At 37.1% G+C, this 21,844-nt stretch overlaps 1 protein-coding gene across 1 annotated transcript; it reads left to right on the top strand.

The window, feature by feature from the left end:
* Nucleotides 1–1,214: 1,214 nt before the first annotated feature.
* Nucleotides 1,215–2,842, top strand: LOC110115257. Its single transcript, XM_020848447.2, has 3 exons — nucleotides 1,215–1,375; nucleotides 1,492–1,617; nucleotides 2,567–2,842. The coding sequence occupies exons 1-3, from the start codon at nucleotides 1,340–1,342 to the stop codon at nucleotides 2,744–2,746; spliced, it is 342 nt and encodes a 113-aa protein (XP_020704106.1). The 5' UTR covers nucleotides 1,215–1,339; the 3' UTR covers nucleotides 2,747–2,842.
* The last annotated feature ends 19,002 nt before the right edge of the window (nucleotides 2,843–21,844 follow it).

The following is a 21,844-nucleotide window of genomic DNA, read 5'->3' as shown; positions in this document are numbered from 1 at the left end:
TAGGAATTTATGTATAAAATTATTTAAATATTTAAAAATTAAATCTCATTCACGATTTATTTATTATTGTTTTTATAATATTATTATAATAATGGTTGGAATTTAATAACTTTTCTTTTTTATCATAAAGGAGTTGGCTTATGAGTCAAATTGAACTCGTAAAATTAAGATTTAGCTCAAATTTGATTAATTAATCAAGCTTAAGCTCAAGTTCATGTTATGAGTGGCTCGAGTTCGATTAGACTTGTGCACTATTACACAAGATTGATGTTGCTTAAATTGTTTTATTATGAGGTTATTTGATTGGTTAAAAAAGAAATGCGGTGCAAAAGAAATATTTTAGAGGGGTTTGGATGAATATAAAATAAATGCATGTGAATATTTTTTATTTAAATTTCAAGTAATGAATGTATTATAAACTTCAATAATGAGGACAGATGACAAGAATGATGGAATGTTGTGGGCAATTGATAAGTAAAAAAAAATCATATTAAAATTACCCTAATTATTATGTCCTCTGACCTGACGTAGCTCTACGTTCTGCCGCCAATAACATGTCACCACGTGCTCTCATTCTTTACCGCGCGGCGTGACGACTTGACCCGGATTGGAACCCGGGATTATTATGTTCGCATATTGCTAGGTATTACTTGGTATTTGCTCGGTATTGCTCGATAATGCTAGGTATTGTTTGGCAATAACGAGAAATACCGCTATGTGAAGACTAATACCTAGCAATATTGGGTTGTCATGGATTTAAAATACGCACGAGCGACATACCCACTATTCGCAGGGTCGGGTCCGCAGTTTTGTGCCTGCTACGTGGCGCGATCTCAATGATGACCGAACGTAGAGCTACATCCGGTCACCAGACCAAATAAAATTTCCATTGATAGACTACAACTCCTTTGTCAAAAAATTTCATATTAAAATTACTCATAAATTATGTTAGGATGAATTTAAATATTATTTATTTTATATTAAAATTAGTTTAATGTAAAGTAATATATGATTTAAAAAAAAAGCAATAATCTCATGACATACTTAGTTACTTACCCAATGGTTGAAAAGATCTTCATTGTTTACATCCCTTCAAGAAGTTTTTGTATTATTCTTCTTTCTTTGGCATTGAGAAATCTATAGCTTATATCAGAATTATTAATAGTGAATTTTTCAGGCGTGTAAAATTTATTTATCACGGCTAAAATATCTCCTGCGAATCTGCGATCGCCGGGATGCCCTCGTCTTCTGCCTCAAACAAGTTTCGGCCTTTAAATTCACAACAATTGTGATAAAAACGATTTCCATCGTTTCCAATCAGCTCGCCAAGAGGATCAAAATGGCATCTGCTTCCACGGCAGCGACTACTCATAAGGTACGCAGCAAAGCCCTAAATAGTTAGGTTGGATTCTGCTTAGTTTCCTCCATTAGAGTTTGCAGGATTCTGTGGTTAGCGTATAATTGTTGTTTTTGGATTGAATCGTGGTGCAGATGCGAGGCCTCCTTCAGGTTTGTTGCAGAAAAAAAGAGAGGGATCGAGACCACCATCATCACCCTTTTAAGGTGGTCGAGATAACGCCGCCGCCTAGAAACCTCGGTGTCCGATGCTTGCCCTCGGTATTGATTGCAGAATCTCTGTTTTTCCTATCTTCGTTCTTACTAATAAGGTTATTAGTTTGATGTGACCTTGGAATCAATGGGGAATGCAGGGGGGTAGCGTAATAAAAAGCCCATATTTTGAAGATGGATTTTGGGTTATAGGATTTTCTATAATCATATCTGTATATGGTGAGATTAAAATGTTAAAAATCTTAATGAACATGTAGATGTTTCAGCTATGAGAAGACATAATCAACTAGTTCTTAAGTGGACTTACTGCTTTATGGGAGAATTACTTATGAAAATGTGAAGTAAGCTTAGTTAACTGTAGTTTTCTATCGATGCAAAGATCATTTCAAAGAGTGAACAATCGCCTTAATGTCATAAACAAATGGAATAATAGTTTTATTAGTGTTGACATTTTCTCTCTATGTCAAAAATGTTGATGTTGCTTTGCTTCTAAGCTTGCTGTAGAGTGAAGAGCTCTTTTTTTCCTACCAACCACAACTAGGCACTAAGATGAAGAGAGGAATATGCAACAAATGTTCAGGTTGAATCAATTTTCTACTTTATGACAAATTTTTAAGATTTTTTTTTGGGAACCGGGTATCCATCCGCTACCACCCCCGAAAGGGTGCTTGGCGCCTGACTAATCCTCAGTTGACCTAAAAGAGACACCCATCCTAGAAACCTCCTGGCCCGCACTTGATTGGGCCCCACTTAAGAGGCACTGCCGCTCGAACGGAATCGAACACGGGTTGGGGGATTCCCAACCGTACTCGCCCACGAACCAAACTAAGCAACGGTGGGTATTTTTAAAATATTTAATCAGTGATGTGCAAAATATATCATGCACAATTCCTTAATTTAAAATTGACATTTTGAATCACCATTTACCAATATTGCATCATTACATTTTTTCTTACAAGTTACTCTAATTTATCACTTGCTTCTCTCCTAAGTGCAGAATATTCACTGTGGGGAAAGTCTGACCATAGAAGGGCAAGCATACACTGTTTCAGCTGTTATCCATCGGTACCAACTGCGCAAGGGAAAATATGAACCAAGAGAGAGAAGGATAGATGTTCAATCAACTGGAAGATATATTCTTAACTTGTACCTTGAAAATCTTCTTGAACAATCATAATCATATTCGAAATTCGAATCTTGCATCCACTTTATGTGAATTATTCTTCTTATATGCAATAATATAGTCTAAAAGAAGAAAAATGGCTAAGTTCTACTCTAACAGCATTCAAGTGCAAATATTATGGAGTAAATATCAAGAGAAACTAAAAAATGCAGAGAGTATAAGGCTATTAATTTCTTTCATAAAGGATCATCATCATCATAGTGAAAGCTACAATAACATACATAGAAAGTAATCATCAATTGGGCAAATATTAAACAACTTTAATGTGTTTGTATGTGCTTTATTTTCTACTGCTTGTTTGCTCTAGGTGATATAAATTAGGTTGGGAACCTATTCACAACATTTGATGGTAGACTAGTGTGGATGATTTTCAACATGAAGGGTCTTCAAGAGCATTGCAATAAAAGGGTGTAATCAAATAGGAGAACTGATATGAACAACAGAAAAGAAGCAAAACATAGGTAGATTTGATGAATTGACGAACATGAGGGAAGTGGATGGAATTTCAATATCTCAAAAGAAATTTATGACACAATTTGAAATCCTTTAAATAAAAAAGCTAAACTCTTAAACATTGAGGAGTCTTTTGGTGTAATGGTTGGAATTTCATTAAGAGATTTTGCAGTTAAGCGAGCAATTCTGGGATGGATAACTTATTGGGAAGTTATACTAACAGGACAAAATCGTGAGGCCTTTAGGCTAAAACAGACAATATCTTGATAGTTAAGAGTTTAGGTTGTTACACATCACAACCTTAGACAGTCAAAAAGGTTTCGAGTACAAATGAGTGCTAGACATGCAAATCAATTCAACAAATAAGACAAAAATAAAATATCGTGAATATGAAAAGAAGCATAGCGTAGAACACTAAAACACGGCCTCTAGTGCCCGTCAATCCCAACCCTTTACTCAATTACCCCAAACTCATAAAGTTGCGAGAGAGAAGCCTACCTGAAACCCTGTAGAAAATAAATAAGGGAAATTGATGATCAACTCTAAATCACCCCGAATTAGAGTCCAAAAAAAGAGAACTGTTGCACATATTAATCCTGAAAAGAAATAGAAGAATGAACAACACATGATGAAAATGTTTCTATTTTGTCATTACTTGCATGAACAAAAATCCCAAATAGCCAAAAAAATAATGCTTACCATTGCACCACATATGACCAAAGGTGTTCAGGCCACTAGATTTACCTGGATATAACCCCCAAAAAGAGCAGAAAAATGTCAATTTTAAGCAGATATTTTATCAGACAAACAAAAGGAATGAAGATAGAGTCCCGCCGATACGAGCTATAGCTGCAGCAAATGCTCCAAAAACAATTAATGGTACTGATAGAATTTTTAGGCTTCGTTTGGGACGGTTTTATTACTGCTTCTTAAAGCAACTTTTTGATATAAAAATCTAAGTTTTTTGTATTAAAAAGTTATTTTAAGAAGCAATAAAAAAGTCGTCCCAAATGAAACCTTAGTTGTTGGAGTGAGGTCAAAGAACTCCAAAAAAAAAAAAAGTTAAGCGAGTAATTTGCTATAAAGGATTTGGGAGTGACTAGCAGAGCCCTGCATTGGGTGCCCATACCCACACCCACCCATGTACCCACCCATACCCAATGGGCATGGGTGGGTATGGGTATGTCCATGACCTTGTGGGTGTATATGGGTGGGTACTCAACATCAGGGGACAAACTGATTTACATTACTACTCATCATATGCATGCAGTATATTTATGCACTTTCAAGCCATTTAAAGTTTTTACTTTAGGTAATCTCTAATAAAAGTCTAACAAGTGAAAAAGGGAAAGAGGAGATGTGGTATGTCCCTTATGCAACAATGACCGGTAGTTTATGTTCGCGTTGGCATGTATCCCATTTTGAAGATTTAGGATTCCATTCTTTTTAAGGCATATTATAGTTAATCAAATTTCTTCTAAGAGTAGTATCAGAATTTAGTTAGATTTGAATTCTTACTTCCTATGAGCGCAAACCGTCATAGTTAATTACTCATCCTACTGCATATGAGAGAACTCTTGATTCAGGATGAATAATTTTAGTTGTTTGTCTCAATTGTGGTGAAATAGAGATAAATCCGATCAAAATCCTATGGTTCCGTCATCTCGGGTATGGCGTAGGTTTTAGTTTACCAACATTAGCGATCGCTGATCGTAATGCCCATGAAATCTGATTAGTAGACATGAGTTGCCTCTTCTCAGTGACCTCGAGTAAATTGAGATGGTTAAATATAGTTTGATAATTTATGGTGGTTTGATGTTTACTTCTATTAGAATGTCCAATAGTTTATTTAATTTTGGGGATTTATAACTTTTATTATTATTATTATTATTATTATTATTTTGGGGATTTATAACTTCAATTAGAAGTTACCTGGTTAATTGAATTGGTTCTAGGCTTATGGTTTCCGTTGGAAGTAGCCTGATTGTTTTAGAGGTGGGACTTATGGCTTTCATTGAAACTAACTCGAATGTTTTGGTTTAATTTTAAAACAGAGCTTGCAGCTTTTATTTAAAGTAGCTCGTAAATTTAGAAGTTTGATCTTACTTCTTCTATTAGAAGTAGTCTTGAAATTTCATTTGTAGGTTCATTACTTCTTGTAGAAGTTTATCAAATGATAGATCTTACAACTTTCTTTGGAAGATGTCTGACTATTTTGATAGGTCTGACGACTTTTGTGCTTATAAGTATCTTAAAGGCGAGTCTTACAATCTAACCCTATAAGCTAAGCCCCATTATCTTTTCTTTTTCATTTTTTTTTTTCCTTTTTAAAAAAAAAAAAAAAAAAAAAAATCAAAATACATACTTTCACGACAGTGCCTCTCTCTACATTTTTGCTACAATGTAATTTAATTATTCCATTTTTAATTTTGAGTTTTTTTTCATTGATTGATTAATTAATTTTATTTTTTAAATAGATTAATTAACTATTAAATGAGCTCATATTTAATTTGAAATTATTTTTAATTTGAAATTAATTGATTAATTAATTAAAAGAAATTTAATTTTAATTATTTTTAAATTAATTGATTTGTTAACTGATATTATTTCCAATTTAATAAATCAATTAATTTATATTTGAAATTTCAACTAATTAAAATCACTCTCAATTTTCAATTATTAATTTATTTTAATTAATTAATTTTAATTAAGTAATCATTTCAATTAATTAATTAATAGTAATTTTCAATTAATTACTCAATTAAATTTAATTAATTTATTATTTTAATGAATTAATTTCAAGCTGATACATAATTGAATTGATTAATTAATTGACATTTAATTCCAATTAACTATTCTCGAATTTCAATTAACTTATTGAATTAAGCAATTTAAGTTCAAAATTAATTACTCTTCAATTTTTATGAAATTTAGTAGTCTCCTGGAGCGATTTCGACACCCTACTGACCTTATTTCGGCAGCCTACTAGGATCCTCTCCCCTTGAGAGGTGATCGGCACGTTCCGTGGTTTCTATGGATCAAAGGTACGACAGCGTGGAGTCTTCGAAATAGAAATCATCTTACCCGAATCAAAAGTCAAAGGTGTAGGGCCTTCAATTTTGAAACTCATATTGCCCGGATCAAAGATTTATAATGTGAGGCCTTTGATTTTAAAATTTATCCGTCCAGAGTAAAGATGGATGACACATATCTTGAAATTAGAATACTGGTTGCTTTGTCTGGACAGTAGAAATTATATATTTGTTTTTGTATTTTTACTTGATTGAACTTACGCTGTCGATTAGCATGATCGTGTATGCATGAAGTTGGGATAAATGGTTCAAACTGTTATTTTGTATTTTTTTTTAAACAAAAACAAATTTATTAATAAAAGGAAAGGTTACAAGTTACAACAAAAGATTGCAAATTAGAAAATAAAAAGACAAAATACATTGATAGTTGGGCTCAGTATTTGGCCGAGACTTCCAGTGCCCCAACAGTTCGCACGGGCCATCCAGTAAGGTGATAAAAGCGTCCAGTATTCGACCAACTACGAAAAGCATCAAAGGTTGCCACCAGCAAAAAGATGATGGCACGAGCCCCGGCCACATCATAGCCCCAGGACAAATCGGAAAAAGAACGACGAGGACATAGTAAGGCATTATCCGAAAAAACACAGCAATTGTAACACAAAACAACAAGTCATCAACGTCTTCGACGGGCCCTCCCACGGCCCCTGCCATGAGAAACATTCGAACGACCTACATTAACACGAACCAAAGAAAAACCATTCCCCGGGTCAAAGCCCCCGCAAAAATCCGATGACATGAAACCAAAATCCGACAGCTCAGATTCAAAATCTCCATCAGAAGATCCATGCAACCAATCCCTTTGATCCAACCTATCAAAACCAGAATTCAAAGAATTCACCAGATTGATCGTTTCCGCCGCATTAACCGGAACATTGACAAATTGATTAGAGCTCTTTGAAGCTTCACTTAAAATCTCCACTGGCACATTCACAGCAATATTATCATCATCAACAACAGGTAAAACTGAATCACCAGACGATACAATAGGCCCAACCGGAGCACACCCAGGGATCGAAACAACACCACCACCATTATCAAGAAAGGCATCAACCCCCAACCCGATAGGCACATCCAACAAAACAGGGGAAATGACGGCATCAGTGGACGGAACAATAACAGGTAGAGGCGCAACCTCCACAGCATAACCAACACCAGGGCTTATACAAACCTCCCCAATACCCGTATTTGCAACATCAAGAGGATTAGAGAGAAGATTCGGGGTTGGAGATAATACAGATTCAGGAGGATTAACAATTTGATTTAACCCGGCATCCACCGGTGGGAGAACCGAATTCACAGGTGTTCTTAACTGAGGAAATAATTTAGAGCATTCCGATTTTTTGTGACCAACAACCTTACAATGCTGACAAAATCTTGGAACATCTTCAAACACCACCTTTTGAACATACCCACACCTCTCCGGACCCAACCACACCGAATCCGGGTGAGATTTAGAGATATCGATTTCAACCAGAAGACTAGTGACTGAGGGGCGCGATCCCACAGCCGTCGCGTTATCAGTTTGAATCGGCCGCCCAAAAATCGATCCCAAACCAAATAAAATTTTCGGAGAAAACATGTGAGGACGTAAACCAGGAAAAGAAACCCACACAGGGACGATCGGCGACTCCTCCGACAGGTCGAGGAGAGGCGACCATTTGATAATTTTCATGAAACAGCCAGCGACAAAATAGGAACGGTGAGCAAAAATCCTTCCATAATCTAAATCATTAACAAGCTTAATCAACACATTCGTTTGATCTAACAAGGTGATCGAAAAATCACCGGAGAGTTTAAGGTTGAAAAAAAAATTTCCGAATGGAATCCAACACCGGACATTTCAGAGGAAACTTACCAACTAAAGCATATTCGAAAGGTTTAGCAAGATGGAAAAACTCATCCTCCGAAAACCATAACGCAGGCATACCACGAATGGTAGACACGCGACATTCCGGGAAAACAGCCGAAGTAACCAAACCAGATAGCACATCTTTGAAGGATTTAGAGTTCTTACCTTCAATAAAACATGGATCCAACCGCTTATTTGCCATGGAAATGTAAACACATGGGCGAGAAAGCAAACGGCGGCTAGGGTTCACGAAGGGAAAACCCTAGCAGACAGCACATCCGAAAAAGCATTTTTGAAACATATTATTAGAAAAATCTCTCAAACTGTTATTTTGAATTGTATCAGATGAAGGTTAAATGTTGTTCTGCATTGAGTGATAATTTCAAGCGTTGGAGGCGGATTGTAGGATAAATTAAATGTTGTTTTGTATTGAGTGATAATTTCAAGTGTTAAAGGCGGATTGTAAATAAAATTGGGTTGCAATAAAGTGAATACTCACCTATCTCGGGATTAATTATTTTGTGCGGATGCACCGTACGGAGCCAATCAGAATGCGTCACGTCATCCTTGTGCCCGGTACCGTTGCTCGGTACTGCTCGATCCTGCAACTCGATATCGCTGACGTGGAGCATTCTGATTGATCTCCGGACGACATTCTATGTCCGGTCTCTACATAAAATAATTTCTCCTAACTCATAGGTGATTTCAATTTGTGTTTATGATGGGGTAATTGACGAATGATGATCCTATCCTATATATGTGAAATTCCATCCATTGTACTACAGTCCTAACTATCTACTTCATGTTAAGTTGCTCCTATTACCGCCCCTATTTTCCACTAAAACATTGCACCTGCCTTTGTTTTCCTCTTCTGTCTCCAACAATAGTTTTCCTGCAACTTGTGCTTGCCACTTTCCACACCCAAGAAATTGTTAGTCTCTTATTACTACCTCTGTTCCATTTGAACTGCTATTATTGGTTAACTCTGGTCCTTGTTTTCATTTTTCACGATGTTTCCTTCATACTTTATCGCGCCCTTAAATAAAGAAGGGAATTGAACATTACAAATCACGCATTGAACTTTTAACAAGGATTTATGCCACTGGAATTCATGAAGAAAATTTTGAAAATTGTGGTATTTCGAGTCCACTTTTTTCAAAGATAATCATTTATGTAATTGGTTATATTTAAATATTTCAAAATATCTCCTCAGGCATCATAATATAATTTATCAAATTTAAATGCATGATCATGAGGAATGTGTCACCATCTTGAGAAGCATGCAATAGCATCGACGAGCATATGACAATCTTAAGAGATGTGCTACCACCTCAAAAAGTATATCATTATCTTGGGAAGAACATAATATTCTGATTATGTGCATTGAAGTACATATTTAATGCATTCAGAATATGCATATATATGATGCAAATGCATTGAAGAGCGCACAAGCATACAATGCAAATACATTATAATTGTATGTTACCTAAGAATATAAATATAACATGAATATGCAATATGTTATGGATATTCCCGCCTAGCATAAAAAATGCATTGTGCACTTATACATTGTAGCATGTAGAGCATACTATGTAAGCATATAGTATCGACATGCAAATATATTCTACATCACACAATGGCACTGAATCATCACATAGATGTATTATATGTACATGCAAAGTGTATTATGCAAACACATCATCCAACATCCAAAAATACAATGTCATAATAGCGTGTTATGCTGAATATTGAACGTTAAAGATACCAAACAGTATAGTAAATTTTGGTTTAATTTTTGCCAGGACGCTACTAGTGAAATTTTGAGTAGAAAGCAACCACCATCCCATTCAATGCATTGGCAAGATTAGCAGATGAAGCTAATATGGATGATATTATGGGTAAATCAATGAGAGAAATCTATACCAATGAATGATCACTCAATTAAAAAAATTACTATCAAAATTACATCAATTAAAACTAACATTGTTTGGCAACAATGGGATGGTTAATTTGGAGAGTAATGATTGCCTTTTATGTGCTCTTATCCATCTTCCTGATTTGCTGATTATTTTTATTAGCAGGAGATTAATTCTTTGCATTTATTTTAGTATATTTTGCATTTTGTTTTTTTTTGCCTTACTTGGCTCTTTGCTGGCCTCCCTTTTGTACCTCACTTTCCTATAAATAGCTTACTTTGGCTCATTCATCGACGCAAGAAATACCATTGGGACTTTATCTTCCTTATCCTTTTATTTTCAAAACAATATCAATATCATCTTACTAATTGCTCTCTGAAATCAAGCTTTATTTTATCCTGTAGTTGTGATGAGCGTGTCTATTTTTTCTTCTTTGCAGGACATTGAGCTTGTTTCTCATCCATGATCACATGATGCTAAGCTTTCTAATTTTAATGCTGTTGGACTTCTATGTGAATTCACAACTTGAAAAGATATGTTGAAAATATATAAAGATATATAGAAGTACAGTTATTTAAAAATGTACATGTATCTGCATATATAAATATAAGTAAATTAAATTCACAAAAAATCAATTTCACGGTCTGAGAGCTCTTTTCCTAAAAAATAAACCCGAGTATTATCAAATGCTCCTCTGAAAGCTCACGAATGCACTGTCTGGCCGCAGCCTCCAGTACTGCACGCCGCCTCCGGCAGTTCCGCCACTTTGAGCAACTCCGCCTTGTCCAGTCACTCCGCCGCGTCCAGCAACACCGCCGGAGTATTTCTGTGGTTCGCAAATTTGCATTACAAGTATTTGAGCTTACAGCCCAGTCTCCGAGTCTACTTGAAATTCTGCCAATTTGTCTAATTTATACACACTATATATAAATTTCTCCTATATACATCCTGTGTATTACTTATATATACATTGTGTATAAATTTTTCTTATACACACTATATAGATCGAAGTTGTACGTAGAGTGTGCATAAGTTTGCATATATCTTGTGTACAGCTTGTATACTATGTTTGAAACGGGTTGAATTTGAGGACTCGAATACGACCCGTTCTTAAAACATATCACAGAAAACAACACATGAACCTGAATCTCTCTCATTTTCCTCCTCGCTTTCCGGAACAACACTAACAAGCTCTGCTGGTATTTTTAATTTTTGTATATTTTTAAGAATTTTGATGGGATCAGCAGTCCCAATTATTGTGATTAAATTCTTATTTGAGCAAATGTCGATAGAAGTTATACCTTCAATCTTTGCAACTGATTTCATTATATTTTGTGTACTCTTTGAACCTGATATTTCAGCAGAGATTTAGATCTTCTATAATAGAAAAGAAATTAAATGCTTAAATAAAAAATTTAGAAAAAAAAAACTTAATAATTAAATTGAAAAGAAAATACCTTAGACATATTGGCAGAATTTCAAGTAGACTTGGATGCTGGGTTGACAGCTCAAATACTTGTAATGCAAAGTTGTGAACTACAGAATTGTTACGTTATAAAAAAATTATCTTGATCGGACACGAATCTTGATGCAAAATCAAGTTGGAAACTTCCAAAATTAAAATTATCTTCACCGGATCACCTCTTGAAGCACTCACCTCCGCTAGACCACCGCCTGAGGTAGTTGCTTCAGCATTACATTTTTTCTTACAAGTTACTCTAATTTATCACCTGCTTCTCTCCTAAGTGCAGAACATTCACTGTGGGGAAAGTGTGACCATAGAAGGGCAAGCATATACTGTTTCAGCTGTTATCCATAGGTACCAACTGCGCAAGGGAAAATATGAACCAAGAGAGAGAAGGATAGATGTTCAATCAACAGGATGATATATTCTTAACTTGTACCTTGAGAATCTTCTTGAACAGTCATAATCATATTCGAAATTCGAATCTTTCATCCACTTTATGTGAATTATTCTTCTTATATGCAATAATATAGTCTAAAAGAAGAAAAATGGCTAAGTTCTACTCTAACAGCATTCAAGTGCAAATATTATGCAGCAGATATATTTTTACTGGTTTTCCTCGTGGCTGCCACTATAGTGTAAGTTCTCTAGCCTTGTTTGTCTAAATGACTTGCAAAATCAACATTATTGTGAAACAGTGACATTGTTGAAGAATGTGAGGATAATAAGCTGTGATTGTATTATTTAGATGATTGCAATATAGTATTAAATGGTGTGAGTAACACTACAGGAAAATCGCTCTTTTTATGCGGAGAAAGTTCGCCAGTAACCATGAAATTTCGCTAGTGAAATTCCGTTTCCAGCAAATTCCGGCGAAAAGTTGTCCGACGGTAATTCGCACGTCGGAGAGTTCATTCCGTCGAAAAAAGTCCGTTAGAAATATTTTCGATGGACTTACTGGCGGAAAAAACCAAAACCAAGAGGTCGTTCTCCTGGAAGGAATTTTGGCATTTTATCCGATGAATGGTTTCTCTTGACACTTATCGATGGAAACATCCGACGGATAATCTGCCGGTAATACTGATGGAAAGTTTTTGCCGTAAAATTGATACCTTTTCGTTGTGTTACTTTTTCTAGTGGATTATCAGCCAAAAACTTGTAGCATAAAAAAAGCCTTCTCTATTAGAAAAAATGATATCTACAACACAACATGCATAGAAACATTCAAAAATTATATTCATTCAAACTTAAACATCTACATAAACATAAACATCATAATCAGCGCCAATTTTTTTTTAAGTTTGAGGGATTCTTTTTTATCACACAATAGGCACGATGCATTCATCCACTTCAACTATCCAACTTGAATTATATTAATAATATCCCAGTCATTTTAAATAAGCTTAGAACAATTGACTTGAGAAATCCAGAATATTCACTATTCTACTTTGGTCATCGGGAGGCCGCCGTTTTATCCGAGCATTCTCATCTCTTTAACACTTAACTTTATGCTTCTCTTTTAATGATCAACATTATGCACCATAAAGCATTGCATGTCTCACCACCATCTTATATAATTTTTCTTCAAGTTTGAGGAATACTTTTCTATCACACAATAGGCACGATGCATTCCTCCACTTCAATCATCCAATTTGTATTCTACTAATAATATCCCAGTCATTTTCACTATGTTTTTGAACAATAGATTTGAGAAATATAAAACATTCACTCATTCTAATGACTTGATCACCCAACATCACAATCCCACAATTACAAATGTCTAATGAGAACATCCATAAACAGAGAAAACTTGATTTGCGACTTACAACAGAGGATTGACGGAGGTGTCTGTGGAGAATGTCGGTGGAGAGGCATGTAGGTGTGAACGACTGAGGCATCAGCAACGGAGCGACAAGTTGTCGATGGAGGCACATCGACGTCGGAGGCGATAGTGACGACAGAGGCGCTAGAAGTGACAAAGGCGCTAGAGGTGATGAAGGCGAGTGCAAGAGGAAAACGAAGGAAATGAGAAGGCTGTGTTATGGAAAGGGAAATAGGTCTCTTTCTGGCGAATTATCCACCGATGAATTTTTTAGTGGAAATTCCGTCGTATTTGTTTTGTCGGGTTTAAGTAAGCCGGCGGAATATCCGCTTGAAATTACTCCGGTAATCTTCGGCGTGTTTTTCGCCGATTTCATATATTCTGACGGATTTTTCTCCGATAAGTTTACGGAAGTTTTTCCGCCGGAAATGCTGCCGCTTTTTTCCGGCAAAATTTACGTCAGTTTGGACGCCGCTTGTACTGCCGGATAAATATCTGCTAGTAAACAGACATTTTCCTGTAGTGTAATTATGCAACATAAAAGAAAGTGCAAATTCCAAAAGAGTTTTTGAATCAACTGATAACAAAATAAAATCAACTTTGCTCGATAAACAGGCATGAGAATCCGTTAGAGATGTTTTGATCATGTAAGATTTTCAATAGGAGTATGAAAATAATATAACAAAAAATGCATAGACATAGATTAGTATTCCTTCTATATGGATGGAGACGACTTTCAATATTAATATATATATCTATATACATTTCATTTTCTACCATGCAACATCCAATCTGGATCACAAAACGAGTAAGAAAATGAGAACAATTCATTTGCTTTGAAATGTTCGAGTACTCGAATCAATGAATTTTTTTTCTTAAAGTACTTGGAGCACATCTAGAATAACTTCAATGATTTACAAATCTAAAATGGATACAAATCATGCTAAAGGCTTATGCAAACTAAATTACATTCTATGTGCACAAATAAATAGTGAATATGACTAATAATGGCAACTGCACTAATTTGGTATTAAGTTGTAGAGCCTAATTAATGTCTTATGAAGAAACAGTTTACGCAAAGATAATATGCCGATCGACCTAAATTTTTAGTTATAGAAGTGTTAGAACAACAATAACACTAATTATACAAATTACTGTATATGTATTCTTGCTGTCCAACACTTGTGTGACACATGTAAAGCACTCTCTGTCACATCTATTTATACTCTTGTAAGCTGCTGTTGAAAGGAATGAAAATCATTTCTCTGCTTTCCTTCTTATCGAGCTTCCCGAGCTTCCGTGTTTAGTTTGCGATCCGGCCCGTGAGTTTCAACATGGTATCAGTAGCGGCTTGAGTTCCCGGGCAAAGAATCCTCATGGCTTCTTCAGCGTCCACCTCGTCCATTACGGCTGCAACCTCAGGTGCTCCGACTGAAAAATTTTCTCTCTATCCCTCCCTCAAATTCATGGTCGCCAACCTAAAATCCCTGGTTCCTCACCACCTCTCATCAGAAAACTATCCAATCTGGAGGAATCAAATCTTGAAGCTCTTCAAGGCAAATGGCTTTGAGGCTTTTCTTGAACCATTCTCCGCATCGGCTACGTCCGGGCGAGATCAAGAACAGGAAAATAATGATTCCAATGTCGGCAGCATCAACTGGACTCTCACCGATCAAAACCTCGCAGCTACCATTTGCTCAACAATATCCGCTCCGGTATTACCGTATATTATGCATCTTGAATCCACTGTGGAAATCTGGCAGGCTCTTCAAACTCGCTTTCAATCGTCTAACCGATCCAAGGTGATTCAGCTCAAGAACGAGCTCCACAATATCTCGATGAAAAACATGTCTATGCAAATGTATCTTGCATAAATCAAGAAGCTTGTTGACAAGATTGCATCCCCTGGCTCAAAGATGGACACCGAAGATATCATTTTACACATTATGAGTGGACTACCCCCACCCTATCAATCATTCAAAACCGCTATAAGAACAATGCAAAATCCGCTAATCCTTGACAACCTGTATGCCCTCCTAATCAGTGAAGAAATCCACATTCAAGCGGATTCGCAAAGGCTTGCCGTCCCGCAAGATGCTTAAACTGCACTCTATGCAAACAGAGGCAGAGGACGTCGTGGTCGCGAAAAAACGTCTCAAACTACCAATACTCTCACCAAATCGGGATCCAAATCCTCTCTTACCTGTCAAATTTGCACGAAATGGGGGCATACTGCCGACATCTGTTGGCATCGTCTCAATGCAGACTATACTCCGCCAAGAACTACACCGGACACCAGCAACGCTCTTCTTGCTGCTACAAATGTGTCATCCACGGATTGGTACTTAGATTCTGGGGCATCGTCATACATGACAAATCGTATCGACAATCTTGCACAAGGTTCGATGTACAATGGTTCCGACTAGGTAATGGTAGGAGACGAAAGATCAGTCCCCATTGCTCACTTGGGAACAGGTCTTCTGCCTACTCCGGATCGTAAGCGATTCCTCTCTAACATACTTCACATCCCATCCATACCATACAACATGCTATCTATATCTAATCTTGTTCAAGAAAATCAATTTTCTATTACATTCGATCCTATTGGCTACGTCTTTAAAGATTTGCAGACTCACAGAACTCTTCTCAAAGGTCCATGTAGGAATGGGCTACACCCATTAGCAATCAACACAGTCTCTACACAGTAGCAAGCCATGTCCGCAGTTCACAGATCTACCATCAACTGACATCTACGGCTCGGGCATCCTCACTTGAGAGTTCTAAAATCCATCTTGCACACCAATCCTCAGCTGCATATATCTACTACATATTATAATTGTATATCCTTTAAGACTTGTAAAAGTCACAAATTACCATTTGAACACTCTGTAAACCGAGCAACCAAACCTCTTGCTCTCATATACTCTGACGTCTGGGGACCCTCTTCGGTCTCCTCGCATCAAGTTCTTAGATACTATCTCATAATGGTGGACGATTACTCTCATTTTAGATGGATATTTCCTTTTTTGCTTAAATTTGATGTTACTCAATTGTTTATTAATTTCATTACATATATTGAGAAACAAACAGATCGTCAGATCAAAGCCATTCGCACAGATGGAGGAACCGAATATGTCAATCACACGATCAGGACGTTTCTTCAATCCAAAGGCATTCAACACCAGTTATCATGCCCTTATACGCCGGAAGAAAACGGTGTTGCAGAACGCAAGCTCTGTCATATTTTAGATACAACTCGAACTCTTCTCCAAATAGCATCCCTGCCACATTCCTACTGGCCTGAAGCTGTCACCACCGCCGTATATCTCATCAACAGGCTTCCAACCTCAACCACTCACAATCTACCTCCTCTTAAACTCATGTTTAATGTTACACCTGAGTACTCGCTCCTTAGGATCTTCGGATGCTAATGCTTTCCGCTCTTACCCCCTCACACAAGAACCAAACTCCATCCTAACTCAACTTCTTGCATTTTCTTAGGCTACTGTGACAATCAAAAAGGTTACAAATGTTTAAACAGTCGTACCAACAGTATCCTTATTTCAAGACATGTTCAATTTTTTTGAGGACTCTTTTCCGTTCAATCAGACTAATCTTGCCGAAGAGCAGCACTCGTTCGCCGTGCCTACTTCACTTCTCATACCTACATCCACAATTCCGCATAATACGGCTTCTCATCTATCCAATCCTACTATGTCTAAGCCACTTCCTCCATCCCATACAACCCCTGCTAATACTACCAGCTCATCCACACAGCTCTCTGCTCTTCCATCTTCTCGTAGCTCCAGTCCTATACGACATCCTATGATTACTAGGATTTTAACTGGTTCGCTCAAACCTACTAATCGCCTCAACCTTCTTCACCAAGAAGTCCACGGAGATCATTCACTGGCACCGACTACTTATATAGAAGCAAGCAAAAACTTTAATTTGAGACAAGCAATGGCAACAGAATTCCTTGCTCTTCAAAAGCAAGGCACATGGTGTCTTGTCCCTCCGCCTCCGAATGCATCTATCTTAGGATGCCGATGGACGTTTCGTAAGAAATTTAACGCTGACGGATCAATTGTAAGATTCAAAGCACGCTTAGTGGCTCAAGGGAATCACCATGAATTTGGACTGGATTACGAAGAGACTTTCAGTTCGGTCGCAAAGCTTCCTACCTTTAGGATTCTCTTCACCGTAGCTTTATATCATGGATGGCAAGTTCAACAATTGGATGTCTCCAATGCATTCCTCTATGGTACTCTAAACGAAACGATCTATATGCGTCAACCGAAAGGATTTGAAGATACCGTTCATCCCGATCATGTGTGTTGTCTTCAAAAATCAATATATGGTCTCAAACAGGCTCCTCGGCAGTGGTACACAACCTTCACAAATCATCTTCTTGCCATAGGATTTCAACACAGCAAAGCGGATCCGTCGCTTCTAATCTTCAACAAAAATCAAATCCAAATATTCCTGCTCGTCTACGTAGACGATATACTCATCACCGGTAATGAAAAATCTGCTATCTCTATTTTACTCAATAGCCTCAACTCTCGGTTCACAATGAAGCATCTTGGTCCGGCAAGCAACTTTCTCGGTATTAGCATCCATTCTCTTCCAGATAAGTATTTCCTCTCTTAATCTGCATATGCTAACTCTCTTCTTCAACAAGCAAACGACTCAATTGCAATTCTCTTGCTAACCCATCTTGTATAAAACAGCCAATTGAGTTTTCTCCGGACAATATTCTCCCGGATCCGACCACATACCGCAAATTAACGGGAGCACTTCAATACCTTACAATAACTAGACCAGATATTGCTTATGCCGTAAACATTCTTTCAAAGCATATGCATGCTCCGGAACCCTCCCACAGCTATCTCCTCAAGAGACTTCTCCGATATATCGAAGGGACGGTAACTTACGGATTACCGATCAATAAAACAAATCTTCACCTTCGCACATTCTCAGATGCCGATTGGGCGGGCGATCCTATCACCCGAAAATCCACATCTGGATATTGCACCTTCTTGGGCGACACACTGGTATCATGGACAGTTAAGAAGAAAACTACGGTCTCCAGATCCTCTACCGAGTCAGAATACCGTGCTCTTGCGGCAGCAACCGCAGATATCATTTGGTTAAAAAGACTTCTAGCAGATTTTAACATTGGCCACAACGATCCTATTGATGTCTACTGTGATAACACATTGGCAATTGCACCGGCCAACAATCCAGTGTTTCATGCGCACACCAAACATATTGAGATAGATCATCACTTCGTTCGTGACCACATTCAACACAATATGATTCCTCTCTTACCAATAAGCACAGTTGATCAGCTGGCAGACATCTTAACCAAACCATTGGCAACATCCAGATTCAAGACTCTCCGAACCAAACTAACAATCATACAGAATCCGTTAGTTTGTGGGGGACTATTAGAACAATAATTGCACTAATTATACAAATTACTGTATATGTATTCTTGCTGTCCAATACTTGTGTGACACGTGTAAAGCACTCTCTGTCACATCTATTTATACTCTTGTAAGCTACTGTTGAAAGGAATGAAAATCATTTCTCTGCTTTCCTTCTTACCAAGCTTCCCTGTTTAGTTTGCGATCCGGGTGAGTTTCAACAAGAAGGGACACTGCTATTAAGTTTTGTTGATTAGAGAAACTAAAAAATGCAGAGAGTATAAGGCTATTAATTTCTTTCATAAAGAATCATCATCATCATAGTGAAAGCTACAATAACATACATTAAAAGTAATCATCAATTGGTTGAATATGTAACAATTTTAATTTATTTTTATGTGCTTTATTTTCTACCGCTTATTTGCTAAAGTTGATTTAAATTAAGTTGGGAACCTATTGACAACATTTGATGATAGACTAATATGGATGATTTTCAACATAAAGGGTCTTCAAGTGCATCACAATAAAAAAGTGTAATCAAATAGGATAACTGATATAAACAACATAAAAGAAGCAAAACATATGTAGATTTGATGAATTGACGAACATAAGGTAAGTGGATGGAATTTTCAATATCTCAAAAGAAATTTATAACACATCATGTGAAACCCTTCAAATAAAAGAAGTTAAACTCTTAAACATCGAGATGATTTTTGGTGTAATGATTGAAATTTCATTAAGAAACTATGCAGTTAAGCCTGCTCATCTTGGAGCAATTCTGGGATGGATGACTTACTGGAAAGTTATATCAACTGGGCAAAACCGGAGGCCCTTACGCCATAGGACAAATAATTAAGAGTTTAGGTTGTTGCACATCACAATTTCATACAGGCTATCAGGTTTCCAGTAAAAATGAGTGCTAGACAATGCAAATGAATTCAACAAATAAGACAAAAATAGATCATATTCATGAACTAGATAAATATCGTGAATATGAAAAGAAGCATAGCGTAGAACACTAAAATAGGGCCTCTAGTGCTCGTCAACCCCAACCTTTTACTAAATTACCCCAAACTCATAAAGGTGCGAGAGAGAAGCCTACCTGAAACTCTGTAGAAAATAAATAAGGGAAATTGATGATCAACTCCAAATCACCCCGAATTAGAGTCCAAAAAAAGAGAACAGGCTAATCCTGAAAAGAAATAGAAGAATGGACAACTCATAACGAAAAGAGAGATTATTTCGTGCGGAGTTCAGACGTAGAGTTACGTTCGGACTTCAATAAAATGTTGACATGTGGAGTGGACACGTGGATATTTAATTGGATTTTTTTTTCATTTATATATTTAATGTGTCCGTGGAACTTTAAGTCAAGCGCACCAAAAGTCCAGCCGAAGAGCAGGTAAAGGGCTGCCAAAGCTCAACAAAAGAGTAGTCAGAGTGCAACTAAAGCACAGACAAAGTGCAAGTAAAGCTCATAAAAAAGTGCACACCATGTGTCAAATTTTAAATGGATTCATGGATGTATTTCTAAGTCCGGACTCCACAGGAAATAATTTCTCATGAAGAAAATGTTATGTTTCTATTTTGTCATTACTTGCATGAACAAAAACCCCAACTAGCCAAAAAAAAAAAAAAAAAATCAATACATACACCTTTGCACCACAAAAGACCAAAGTTACCTGTTCAGGCCACTAGATTTACCTGGATAACCCCCCCCCCCAAAAAAAAAAAAAAAAAAAAAAGAGAGAAATGGCAAATAAACAAAAGGAACGAAGATGGATTCCCACCGATACGAGCTATAGCTGCAACAAATGCTCCAAAAACAATTAACGGTACACTGATAGAATCCTTAGTTTATGTTAATATAATATTTGTCATTTTTTGTGTTAATTTAATGTTTAAGTGTTTTAACCAACAGTTATTATTTAGTTTTTAAAAGCAATAACTGTATAACAGTTATTTAGTTTGCTTTGTACCGCCATCTCCTCCTCCCTTTGTATTTTTAGGCTATAGTTGCTTTTGCTTTTTATATATATAGAAGAGTGCAGGTTTTGTAAGAGAAGAAGAAAACAGTTTTTCTTTTGGCATAAGAAGTTAAAAGTTTTCCTTGTAGGATAAGAAAATCTGCCCGTTTTTTGTTATTTTTGCCTTGTTGTTTTCTTGTTCTTTGCTACAGGTACAGATCCTTCCAAACATTTGGTATCAGAGCAAAATGCCGAAGCAAATGCCATCACCAATGAAGAACGGAGAGAAGTCCATAGTCGACGACGTCGTCGGAGATACAGCGACGTCGAAATCGACGACGACCCGAGATAACTTAATGTCCATGCAACTCCCATTACTGACGAAGATGAATTATGCGGTGTGGGCCATGAAGATGGAGATTCTCATGGAAGCGCAAGGATTGTGGGAGGTCATCGAGGAAGGGACTAAAGATCGGAGGAAGGAAAAATTGGCTTTTGCGATGATTTATCAAGCAATTAGCGATGAAACACTTCTTCAACTCAATGTGAAGGGAACAGCTAAGGAGGCATGGCAAGCCCTCCACACAATTAACATGGGTGCAGACCGTGTTAAGAAGGAGAAGATCCAAAGTCTTAAGAGGGAGTTTGAAGCCCTCCGGATGAGAGATAAAGATGCTGTCGAAGACTTTGCTGGAAAGCTTTCAAGAATTGTGAATCAGAGACGTTCTCTTGGAGATAAAATTGAGGAGTCTGAAGTGGTAGAGAAGCTTCTGCGGGCCGTACCTGGGAAATTCCTTCAAATTGCATCAACTATTGAGCAATTTGGAGATTTGGAGATCATGACGCTTGAAGAAGTGATTGGATCATTACGGGTTCATGAAGAACGCCTGAAGGATATCGAAGCACGTGGTGACGAACAAGTACTTCTAACAAAAAGTGAGTGGAAGTCCAAAGATGAGAGTGGAAGTCACTCATGGCGAGGACGAGGTCGTGGTCGCAGCCGTGGGAATGGCCGTGGGCGCGGTCGTGGAAGAAATGAAGGGCGTGGAGAAGCACGTTGTGATGATGGAAATCAACAAGAAAGAAAATTTGACAT

This window comes from Dendrobium catenatum, unplaced genomic scaffold, assembly GCF_001605985.2.
Source record: "Dendrobium catenatum unplaced genomic scaffold, ASM160598v2 fragScaff_scaffold_72, whole genome shotgun sequence".
Classification (NCBI taxonomy): Eukaryota; Viridiplantae; Streptophyta; class Magnoliopsida; order Asparagales; family Orchidaceae; genus Dendrobium; species Dendrobium catenatum.
Note: the sequence above shows the minus strand (reverse complement) of the source record. Positions and strands in the feature narration are given on the sequence as shown.

Excerpts from the sequence above, each read along its gene's own strand:
- LOC110115257 (XM_020848447.2), top strand. The coding sequence starts at position 1,340 with ATGGCATCTGCTTCCACGGCAGCGACTACTCATAAG. Across the intron at positions 1,376-1,491 it reads CGGCAGCGACTACTCATAAG|ATGCGAGGCCTCCTTCAGGT; the intron begins GTACGCAGCAAA and ends ATCGTGGTGCAG. Across the intron at positions 1,618-2,566 it reads GTGTCCGATGCTTGCCCTCG|AATATTCACTGTGGGGAAAG; the intron begins GTATTGATTGCA and ends TCCTAAGTGCAG.